The following is a 12302-nucleotide window of genomic DNA, read 5'->3' on the forward strand; positions in this document are numbered from 1 at the left end:
AAGGAAGGAAGGAAGGAAGGAAGGAAGGAAGGAAGGAAGGAAGGAAGAAAGAAGAATCATCCATGGCTGCCTCTCACCCTCAGTTTCTCTCATTCCCTTCCTCTTCCTCTTTAGGCTACCTAAGCGCTTTACTTTCTTATCCATTCAGCTCCTCCTCTTACGAACTAACTCCTCTTACAAAATATGTCATTATTCCCATTCCACCTTTCTCCCGTAGGACTGAGCATTAATCTCTGTTTTTGCTGCCCAATCAATCTAAGGATTTTCAAGGAGCAATTTATATCTTCTGCCCAGAAGACGCCAAATGTTGATAATGAGAGGGCTGGGTTGTAAATAAATTCGGATTTGCGGCCATCCAGACCACGGTGGGTCACTTTAATAATTCTGGGACTAAGGATTTCAATGAGTTTCAAGGAGAATTTTAGGTCAAGGTCATCTAAAAAAAAAAAATAAGCTAGTTCCTTTCTATGTTTCTCGAGGATGAGAAAAAAAAATGATTAGTAAAATGAATAAAGTAAATTAACAAGTAACTGCTACAAGCATTCCTTTCATCTGCCACTAAACTCCTCAGTTTGTACAGCTCTGTCTCTACTCTCACTGCCAAGAAATCATTTAAGAAAAAGGTCCTAAAAGGCCCTTTCAGTAGACTGAAATAATCATATAATTTATCACCCAGACATTTTTGAGAGTCAAGGAAGCAGCTATTAGTCTAACTGCTCTCGTAACAGTTATGAACTGTGATGGTACTTGGCAAAAGGACATGTTTAATATTCATCAGATGAAAAAAAAAAGAAAGAAAAAGAAAAGAAAGAGAGAGAGAATTTAAAAGATGAAAGAAGGGAAAAAACAAGAGAGAAGGGATGCAGAGAACCAATGGGAAAACCCGAGACCCTCTGCTCAGTTGGATGTTGGCTAGAATGGCAGCATCAGTCTTCCTTGCTCAGTGGGCCCTGTTGTGGGACCAGAAGTGTTTGCTTCTTTGTAGAGAGTGTTCTTCATAGCCAAGGTTTTCAGGTCCTCCCTCGGTCCTTATGTGGGAGGCAGGGAAGGGCTTACCTGTGAAACCAGGATGGCTCTCCCCTGTAGCAGCCATCATCCTTGGTAACAGCAACACTGCCTAGAGCCATCAGAGTCCTCTGAACAGCTGCCATGTCCTTCCCTGGAATTCAATAAAGAGAGTAAAGCCAAGAATGACAGGACCAATAATTTTGGAAAGAGGAGCTGTAGAGGAGGCTAAGGATGTCTACAATCAAGGGAAAAGCACTAACACTCCCAGAGTAGCCCTGATATAAAACCTGCTCCCAACCATGTTAATTATTTTATTTATACCAGAGGGCCCTTCTCATTCAAGTGTATGTATAATAACACTCCAAATGTTTGCAGCTCACATACAGATCCACCCCTGGCCTTGGGCCTGATTTTCATAGCTTCAGCAAGCTATATGATCTGATCAGGAGGTCTCCGGTGATGGCCTGCAGGAAAGCACTTTCCTCGTGACTGGACAGAGAAAGGGAAACTGCAGAGAAATTGGTTGCTTACAGTAACTCTGCTGCAGACCCTAGGGGGCTCCTCTCTTTGACTCTATCTAGGTTACCAGGGTCTAAAATCATCCATGTTCATCAGATTGAGTATTCACTCAGTGCTCTGATGCACAGGCAATTGGAGAAAGCAAATTAACACAGAAAGCACTCAAGTCACAGTGACAGCCCTGTATTATGTGATGCATGAAAGGAGCTAATGGAGACAATAAATCACTGGCCCATGTGTAAGACAGAACAGAGTGGGGGTGGAGGTACTAAAAGGGTAGTCTTGCATAAGGAGTGAGGACACGGCCACAAGACTGCCCATAGGGAAGGCAGTTGTGCCTTCAAATCAGCCAGCTCCTTCCATCCTCTCTCCTTCCCTCCTTTTCAGATGGCTGGCAAGTCTCAAACTAGAGAAGATGCTATCTGTGTGGGTGGGCTGCAACTTAGAAGTAGATCAAAGGTCTGTGCAAAGCAGAAATGAGGGCTGCAAACACTGAAAGGATGAGAGAGAGAGGAGAGGCTAGTGAAATCCTGAGAAAGAGCAACTATTTAAAGGCTCTTGTCAGACTCAGTGAGCCATCTGTGGTCTCATTGGTCATCTTCTTATAGTTCAGCCACTGGGTAATACAGAATTAAAGGGGGCAATGCAGATGGAGTAAGAGAATGGAGCATGAACTGTAATAAAATCAACAATTATGGCCTTCAGGGAAGTCCAATTCAGGATGTTCATGAATCCCAAGAAGACAGGCAAGAGTCTCCTTCCCTCACAAGGCTTCCCCCACCACACTCCAGCACTCACTACAGGGGAATTGCCTAGAGTTTGAGCCTGGTGAGGATGGCTGATAAGTGCAGGGAGGAAATGGTGTCAGTAGAGACTCCTTTCTGACTCAGAGCACAGCTAGGATGATGGAGAATAGAGTGTCTATAGTAGTCAAAAGGGGAAGGGTACAAGGAATACTAAGAATTTGGAGAGAAGAAATGCAGAGATAGCTGTTAGAACAACTTTTTCTCTTCCACAGATAAAACACCTTTCTGTAATTGTCACTTTATAACAGGCTGATTTAAAAAAATACTCTTGTAGTAATGATCTTCAAAGAGATGTGGGTGGGTGTGCTCTTACACGGGGAGCTATTAAAGAGAACCTAGAACCTAGAACCAATGAGTAAGTCCAGGAAGTCTTAGCTAGGGTCTTCCAATCAGCCCTGTTCTTACACAGAGCGCAGGAATATAGTTCAGATAGTTAGAACGAACAGGGCTGATCCATACAGGATCTGGGGAAATGTGGAAGGACACTTAGCAAATCAGCTGTAAACACTACCCTGAAGCAATAGGTGAACCACAAGCTTTGTTCCACCATAGCATGGGCTCTCGCAAGTAGCTGGCTAATGCGCTCACACACAAACTCAGAGGGGCCGAGACTGCAGGCAAAGTTTAGAGATCCAGGAACCCAGAAACATCAAGTCAACACACCGCTCACCCTCCTCTCAGCCCAGCAGACAAGGAAGTGACTGTATGACTGAGCTAGACGGAACAGCTGAGGCAAGGAGGCGTTATTTGAAAAGAACAGACTAGAAACTTCGTTTTCTAAAGAAAGGCTGCAAAGCAAGAGATTTAATGTAAGTTATGGGCTCGATGTTCTATCACACGTGAGCCTAACATTACAGAATGGAAGTCACTTCTCCCCCTCTGGGGTCAGCAAAGCTAATTCAAGAAGATGATCTGTTACCACTCTCAAAGTCACCCAACAAGTAAACCGGAGCCCAGGGCATTGATCTTGGGTACCATAACATTAAGGAGACCAACCCCTAAATGCTCATCCGTCATTGGATACTTTTGTCTTGAAATAATTTTGCTATATCTTCACCTAAGTAACTTCAAAAATATTTTGGAGTCTATATGTTAAGCAGGTTAATCACCAAGATTCTAAATAATTTGGGTGGCCAGAAATATTTTGTCTTAGCCAGCTCACAGCTAGTCCACTTTATTGTCATGTCTGGAATGTTTTCTGGTAGAGACTTTTGTCAAGAGTTCCAGAACTCTTGGACTGACAAGATGGGAAAGACAGCCCTTGTCCAAATCTGGCCTAATCTAATCTAATCTGGCCTCTTTCCAGATTAGAATCTGAAATCACATGAGCAGTGTTAGATGGAAGGGGCAGGTGGCAGGAAATGGGGTCACTTATAGAGCCTGATTCCTGTCAACAGGGGTCAAATATGTAAGCATGTTAGAAAACAGTGAGGTCAGGGAAGATCTGTGCTGAGTATAAAACAACAAAAGCTAAACTGCGGTGTCATAGCCAAGTGAAACATCTGCCTTCTCAATAAGCCTTTGAAACTGATGCAGGTGAAAAAAAAATGGCCATATCTCCCTTGCCTCAGAGCTTTGCTGTTTATTTATGGGAGTGGGCAGGCAGGGGTGCAGAGCCTCTCCAAAGGTAGTATATGAATTTTGAACATTGAGGTTTTTTTTTTTTTTTTTTTCCTATGAGAAATTGATTTGGAAAGTACCAAGAGTATCCATTACAATGAGCTTAGGAAATAATCCACAGGCAACTCAAACCATCAGTCTGAGAAACACAGGCTTTATCTGGTGACTCCCAAGCTACCCTGACCATCAGAAGCTAAGCACCTTAAATATCCACTTTCCGGGGCAAGCTCCCTAGACAATTCTTACGTAGTCAAGTGGGCGTGTAAGCCTCACTCTAAACTTTTAGCTCTTTTAATTTTTCAACATCATTATGCCTGATACGTGCTAAGAATTATGCAAAATTTGCTAAGCACTAGCTCCTTCTTTCAGAGATATCTTCCACAAAATCAAAGGAATAAAAATGATCATTAGAAGCACTTTGATTGAAGCTGGAAGTCTGCCTGCTTAGAACCACTTTGCTTCCTGAAAGCCATGCTGGACACTTTGGTAAATGCTTATGACTCTTCAAGTACTTCTGCTCAAAATTATTCTCCCAGAAAAAAAAAAAAAAAGCAATACAATCCTAGAAGACAGAATATCCATATGTTAACAGCATAGCATGAAGGTAACAGTCCTGATGATGGACCTATGAATATGGCACTGGCCATGAGAAGGAAAATATCGCTGCAAGAGGAAGCCAAGCTTCCATTGACAGGCTGTCTGCACCCTTCTATTTCTTCATCATGAGAACTTAATATCAGACTTGATATTTACAAAAAGAGAGATAATAGAATCTGAAGAGATCACACACTGTGTCACGCTCTGTGACATCTTACTTAGAAAGAGCAAAACCGGAGAGACAGTAAGAAGAGCAGTGATCGCTGGGACAGATAATGGAAAAGAATAAAATGATGGACCACAGGATTTTTAAGGTAGCGAATGTATGCTACAACAATACTACACGCATTTGTCCAGGCTCACAAAAGTACAACAGTAAGAGTGAGCCCTTGGGTGGTAACAGTGTGTCAGTGTAGGTTTATAAATCATAACATCTGCATCATCTGTATCACCCAGATGGTCAGGATGATGTGGGGAGACTATGTGTGCTTCAGGGCGGGTAGGAATCATCTACTTCCCTCCTAATTGGGCTGTCAACCTAAAATCGAACCAAAAACTCTTAAGAAAAAAGAGCTGATTGAATGGTTGACAGTCTGTTTTGTGTCATCTGGCAAGTCTTTTCGGTGCCAGGTAGTGATGAGCATTAACTTAACAATGTAGGAGTCACTGTTTCTGTTTTCCATCCCTACTTAACCACCCCCGTCTTTATCTCTGTCTCTGTCTCTCTATCTCTGTCTCTCTCTCTTTCAAGCAGGGTCTTACTCTGTAACCCAAACAGACCTTGAACTTAAGATGATCCTCCTGTCTCAGACTCCCAAGTGCTAATAATACCCACTTTGTGCTGTATTTCTACAAAATAATAGCACCATCAAAACAGCCATAAACCCCAAACTATTAAACAATACGCTTTGGGGAATAGAGCCCAGAATTCTCTCTTGTAATGTCCTAACTCTCAAGGAGCATTAGTACTTATAAGATTTCAGTTTTAGATAAAGATGCTCTACTGAGGAGTTTATCCTCTTAAATTTGCACTCAAGATTCCTATGCAAATCTTACATGGGTCTGCACTAGGTCCTTTGGTTAGCTTAGTGTCCTTTTGGGACTCCTGACTGTGAGAATGAGTCTCTGACTCTTATGTCTGCTTTTGGGACTCTTTTCCTTGTATTGAATTGCTGTGTCCAACTTTGTTCTGAAAGTTTTTGCTTCATCTTATTCTATTTTACTTTGTTGTGTTAGAAGCCTATGTTTTCCTAATAAGAGACAGAAAAAGAGTAGATTTTGAGGGGAGGAAAGATGCCAAGGGACTAGGAGGTGTGGAGGGAAGGAAAACAATAATCAGAATATACTGTATGAGAAAAGGGAAAGGTGGAGGAGTGGGCATTTGCGATATCTCAGGACCCTGCAGGTACCCTGCTATCCCCAAAGTCACCTCAGGCTGGGTGAAATTTGTCTTCCCGGTCTGCTGTTGAGGAGAAGCACACGTAGTGACACCTCTGGAGACAGTCCTCTACACCTGCAGGCTGAACACTTCCGTGTAAACAACACCTCCCAACTCCCATCATCAGGAGAGACAACAGACTACACAAAACCATGCATCCATTATGCCCCATCAGTGCGATTGCGGAGAAGAATAATCAGGTCGATTGCTCTTTGAGTTTTGTCTGCTCTGACATTTTAGAGTCCTTAACATTTGACACTAAGTGGTTATACAAAGACGCCCCAAAGGTCATTGCTGATGAGCTTACAGTACCAGAAGAAAAGTCGATATTTATTAGGCAATTGGGAACCATACATTGTGCTAGAGCCTTAACATGTTTGCTCCTTACAGTACCTCTAGGGGAAAGGGGTGGCAGATCAATGCACAGAAGAGAATCAAGGATCTCAGCAGCTGAACAAGATAAACAGAGACGCACAACTAGGAAGCACCGGAGAGAAGGGTGTCCACATGTCTACTCTAAAACCCATGCTATTTTCATTCTACCAAAGTCTCCTGGGTCTGAAATTGGCAATGCAATGTACCATAGGGAAAGATGACAAATTCAATGACGACTAAGTGAAAAAGTCAATAAAGTATGAATGGCTGAGAAGGTGAAGGTCACTCAGGCAACCCTATCAGTTCATAAGTGTTTATTAATCAAGTCCATCTTAGAAAGAAGGACCTATCTATGTCTTTCCAGTCCCCACCCCTTGTATTAGTCCTAGAAAGGGCAGGCCAGAGACAATCCTTAAAGTACAACTTATCAGTCACCGCCTGAGCATTTGTGACACATCACCTCCTTTGTTCTCCAGGTCATTTCCATGAAATAGGTTTTATTATTCCCATTTGATACAAGAGAAATTCAAGGCTTAGATATTTTGACTGATGAGTAATAACACATAGGTTTGATCCAGACTGTCTAGTTTCTGACTTGGGAGCCTGCACTCCATGACACCTCTCAAGATGGTCTCACTGTAGTCTTTCCAGACCTCACACCGGAATACTCACTTTTGCCTGCGTGTTTTCTTCCTCTTAGGTACATGCAGATATGGTTTATTGTTGTTCCCTTTCTCCCATCTCTGCTTTACAAAGATGCTGCAGGCTTGCCTGTAATACCCTTCCCTGTGAGTTGTAGCTGAGACAGCTTCATCCTTGCCCTATTACAAGTATCTGGGAAAAACCTTAAAGGAACCTGCCAGATCATTTACCTTTTCTCCTCACAGAGAAAAACGTCTTCACTTCCTTTCCATCCTTTTCAATGGTCCTCATTTTCCCCATCACCACTAATGATGCTCGCTCTGGCCCTTCACCAGTAGGGTTTGGTAGCTTTGTCTGGATCTCCCCATGATCAAGCTGTCACCTACATTTCTTTTGGAAGAAAGCTGAATCCTTATTGGTCCCAGGTCTCTTCCAAACAATGCGCGTAGGGGGTGATGGGTGCTTCTGGGGCCAAGCCTACATGAGATAACTGAAGCTTAAATGAGAAGGCATTTGGAAAACCTGAGCTCCTGCAGGTTGCTGCTCTGCAATACAGAAGCAGCTTGGAAAGGCACTGGGCAACTGTGGGCAAACAGAGCCACGTTTCGGAAGCACATGCCAAGCAAAGGAAATGGGGTACTGAGAGCAGCCAAGCAGAAAGTACCTGCAGAGGAGGAAGAGAAGTGCCTAGAAAGTGGAGTGGGGAAGAGCCACAGCAGCCACAGCCACCACAATTGTGGTGCAGGGAATCCCAGGATTTAGCAGGAGTAGCTGAAACGTGAGGGCAGGATTGCAGCCTCCATTGGAGAGAATGTGACAAGCTATGCAAAGGGCTACTCTGATGTCTGATATCTATGTGATATACACTGTGTACCTCCTCACACAGACACATCACATAAACAAATGCCAACTCTGCTCTCTTATTACAGTTTAGTCATCAACCAAATCATGCACTACAAGCAGCTGCTGCAGAAAGGACCAGGAGCCTCACATGCCCAGTCCACCATCTATGCCACCAAGGCCACCCCACCCACTTCTCTGTTCAAAGCAACCTGCTTTCTACTCCCACACTCTACAGTATGGTAAGCAGTTCCAGCCTGAGCTTCAGACAGTGATCCTGGGAAATAGCAAGTCTCCTGTCCAGGAGACATAATCCATCTCCTTCAATCTCAGCCCTCCCTGGGGCTTCCAGGAAGTCATTTGGAGTGAGCTTCCCTGCTCACTCCCCTGCATAGCTTTACCTTTTGTGTAGCTCACCTAGTGTTTCTGTGACCTGCCCATCACAGCACCTTTAGGAAGATTCTTCTCATTTAAAGTCCTGTCCCTCAGAGAGTGATGATTTTTATTGTCTGTCTTGCTCTCTTTATCTAGATGCATTATCATAGTCAGAGATACCTCTCAGGTTGCCCCAGGAACATTTATGCCTCCTACCTCTCTTCTTTCTCCAGGAGTATCTAACACCCACAGGCTGTGGCTGGTGTATAGAGCTCTACATATTCTGTTCATTTCAAATTACCACTGCTCTGCCCCTTTCTTGTTTTGAGTACCCTACCACAGGTATAAAGCTTCTTGCCATGGTGTTTGGGTGAAGGGGGAAAGGAAGTAAGGCTAGCTCTTCAGAAATAGAGATGGGAAGGCTCCCTTTAGCCCCTACCTCCCACATGCCTCCAGTCTTCTGTCCCTTACGTACTTCCTGCCCTTAGGTGCTCACCAGGGTTTATCTCATTTGCTCTATTTATTTGCTTCACAGAGCTTTGATTCACCCTCCTCTATCCTCCTCTGCCTCCCCGGCATCAACAGCTAGTCGCTGTTATGACTCAGCAGCACATCCCTCGTCCACACGAACAGAACTATGGGCCCTGGCCAAAGAATGGTGTAGCCTGCTGAGTAACATCGTGTGTTTGGGCCTTAGAGCCCAGGGCAGAGTCTCAGGTCTGTGAAGTAAGTATAAGCTCTCTGATGGACACAGATAACCAGGGGCAGGCAGGTGTCATTATCTGTGCTATGGGGAGGTTGAAAACATTTCCCTCATACTTTAGTTAGAAGAACTGTGTGGCATTGTCCAGAAAAGCTCTTTATCTCTGTGCCGCTGGTGATGAAAAATACCATGGCGAAGGAACTGTTATCAACTATGGAGAATCACCATCATTTTGACCTGGGAATCAAGCCTCGATGAAGCCATCCCTTGGAGAATTGGAAGCAGATGTCTATGAGGTCTGATGGCCTAGCCAGCATTTCAGATATCTGAGTTTCTAAGTAATAGCAAAATACAAGGTCAGTCCCCTGGCTTCCTCAGGTTTGGACTACTCACGAAACAGGAGCTCTCTGTGAATAGAGGCTAGAAGTCACTGAGAAGGTGAAGGAGGTGATTTTTCCTTTTTTCTTTATAATTTGCGAGGTAGGATGCCCTGTGCTGGAAATGTGTTTCACCCTTAGAATACCCACACTTCTTGATCAGAGTAACATTATTCCTCTCCCGCTGTCAGCAGAGTCATCTGGGTCACTACCCGGGGGAGCCTTTTGGTTGCACTGTGGTGACAACCAGTGGCAATGAGCGTGTCAGTCAATCAGCAGTTAGACAGTCAGCCTTCCTGTGCCCCAGGAAGGCCTGGCTGGAGCTGTACGGACTAAGATGTACACTTTTCACTAGAGGGGCCTTGAAGCCTTATGGCCGTTGGTGCCTGGCAATATTTTCATTCCACATCACTTCCTACAAGAGTGGTGGGCTGCTCTATCCTACCAGAGAGCAGATTCGCTCTATATAGCTTTGTGGGATTTTTCTTACCAAATCAATTCACAAATGTGAATGTAAAAATCATTTAGTAGTCTCCCTGAGCCGAATGCCCATCTAGAAGATACAGTCACGACGCTCTGGATAATCGCTTAACAGAAAGACGGAGTGCTATTTCTTCCTCAGACAGAATGACAGAGGAGCAGCAGATGGCTTTGTCTGTAAGCCCCACTGCTGGTGAGCCAGAAGCGCTCTCACTCACTCCTGCCTCCCTTCTCTTCCACTAAGGGTGATTTGTTATGGAAGGCTAACTAGAGGAAAAGACATCCGTGGAACCAGTTCACTCCTGTGCAGATGCTTTCATGGACACACGAGCCACTAGTGTGTGGAGGTACCTGCCGTACCTCTGCATGTGCCTTCCGTAGGCCAGGACCCCTACCCATAAAGCATCGTAAGTGGGAAGGCCAGCACTGTTCCTGGGATGGCAGCTGAGAACACACTGCCCCTCCCCCAAGCAGCACAGGGAAGCCCTATGGAAGTGGCTTTTACAAACAGATGGTAGAGAGAAGAGGAGGAAGGAGAAAAGGAGTGCCGGGGAAACAGACCCAAGGACAGAAGGGCTGTTTACCTTCCCACAGATCCACTGTTTGAAAGATGTCAGTGGTCCTGACACCATAGACCTCGGCTGCTTTCAGGAACTGAGAGATCTGCTCCATCTGCTTAAAAGCCATCTTTGACTCTGAGATCTTGGGGATGGGTTCTTGTCCTGGTGGGTATAAACTGTTTATCAGCTTGCACAGGACCTGAAGGGAGTGTGGGGACAGAGGATCAGTGTTTTCCTTTGCAATAAATGTCACAAGTCAGAAGTGAATGGTGCATCTCCACACACACACACACACACACACACACACACACACACACAGATGCACGCACACACATACACACTAAACACAGAAGACCCCGGGGAGCCCAATCCCAGGCAGCAGCTGACCACAATCCTACAGTCCGAACTCTATTCTCTCCTTGGAAATGATGCTGGGTGATGAGGACATGATCTCACATTCTTAATGGAGGATGCTTTGGAGGCTCATGGGGAAAAGGGAGGATTCTGATCTGCTCTCTGGGATCTGCTGTCTTCACTAACTCACCCTACCTGAATTTATGGTGTGTAAAAAAGAACTGAACTGAGTCTTCTCACAAATTCTTAGAAGGCAAGCCTTGGGCTGCCCAGCACATGGGTGGGATAGCAGTTATGTAACAGCAAATCACAGCCTGCTAGAAAAGATGGGCTTGTTTGACTCAGCTGAGCGGTCCTCCTGGAACCCAAACACACAGCATCTGGCCAGAACAGCAGTTATCCTATAAGGATTCCCTTCCCGCTCATGGGAACTCATCCGCTCGGAGACCCTGAGCATCGCATCAACACGGGGCTCAGCTTCCCCGGAGGATGACAAGTTGGCTAGCCTGACTCCCTTCCTTTGTTTCACCCTTTAACCAGCTGGATCCCCCTGGGGGTAAGAAAAGCCCCAGAAAGGCTGATGCACCAAGAAGGCTGAGGAGATCACGCGGCAGCACTTAGCTCTATTCTCAAAGGAAGAATGGAAAGGGCTTCAATTTTGCTTACAGCTTAGGAGAAAGCTTGGTACTCAAATGGGTGGAGAATCCTCGAAACTAGCTAGGGAATTGTGCAGAGAGAACTCAGTCGGACAGCTCTGGAGCAATAAAGGCATGCCTATCCCTCCCGGTGAAACCCAGACCTTGGCAACAGAGGATTCCCCGGGGCCTCACATGGATAGAAAGGGCCCCAGGAGGGCTTTCCTGCCCACCGCCCCAGAAATAAATCTCTCTCCCCGCTCGCCGCCTTACCGTCCCGTCCATCAACCATTTCTGAAAATGGGCCCTGCCCGGGGGCGGGTGCTCTATGTCCTCGGCACACTGTAGGATGATCCAGTCCACCAGCTTGTTCTCCAGGTCCGCGTCATACTTCTGCTCGATCTTCTCCTGCACCTCGCGGCTTAAACCATAGCTCGGGCCCCTGTTAGCCATCTCTGGAAGAGAAGAGAGGACACGCGCGGCATCCACACAATAGCAGCCACAGCAGCCCCCGGGCTTCCTGAGAACCCGGCTGGGATGTGGCTGGGAGGCCGAGCCCAGCAGCAGCAAAGCGGGCAGAAAGCCGGGCGTGGTTTAAATCAAGGAGCCAATGAAGCCAATGGGGTTTCACCTACAATTGGAAAAGAAAAGCGCAGCCACGCGCCAGGGACCCTAGAATAAAGCCCCGGCTGGCCCAGGGGAGGTGGGATGGCTGGAACCCCCCTCACAGTCCTGCTTCTTAGGCAGACGGGATGATGTACACGGACTCACTCGTGAGCCTGACACCCCCAGACAGCCGGTGGGGGTCGAAGTGGGCGATGGTTCCTTGCTCCCCGTCTCCGCAGCACTTTGCGTGAGATTCCCAGAGCAGGTAATTAACAGGCGGGAGAAAGGATGTCTCGACAATAGGCCGCTGACGGTGCGTGGAGCCTGGAAGCAAGGCGATCTGATTTGATTTTTTTCTCACGCCTGA

The 12302-nt window shown here is 45.9% G+C and overlaps 1 protein-coding gene across 1 annotated transcript in view; it reads right to left on the reverse strand.

The window, feature by feature from the left end:
* Tagln3 (transgelin 3) overlaps nt 1–12090 on the reverse strand; it is a 13078-nt gene extending 988 nt beyond the window's left edge. The window contains exons 1-3 of the mRNA XM_055594886.1: nt 11603–12090; nt 10365–10539; nt 1057–1159 (exon numbers count right to left, since the gene is read on the reverse strand). Of these exons, the coding sequence (XP_055450861.1) occupies nt 1057–1159; nt 10365–10539; nt 11603–11782 (458 nt within the window). The 5' untranslated portion in view covers nt 11783–12090. The remainder of the gene's footprint in view (nt 1–1056; nt 1160–10364; nt 10540–11602) is intronic.
* Between the last annotated feature and the right edge of the window lie 212 nt (nt 12091–12302).

The sequence above is a fragment of the Psammomys obesus genome, unplaced genomic scaffold, assembly GCF_907164565.1.
Source record: "Psammomys obesus unplaced genomic scaffold, mPsaObe1.curated_primary_1811, whole genome shotgun sequence".
Taxonomy (NCBI): Eukaryota; Metazoa; Chordata; class Mammalia; order Rodentia; family Muridae; genus Psammomys; species Psammomys obesus.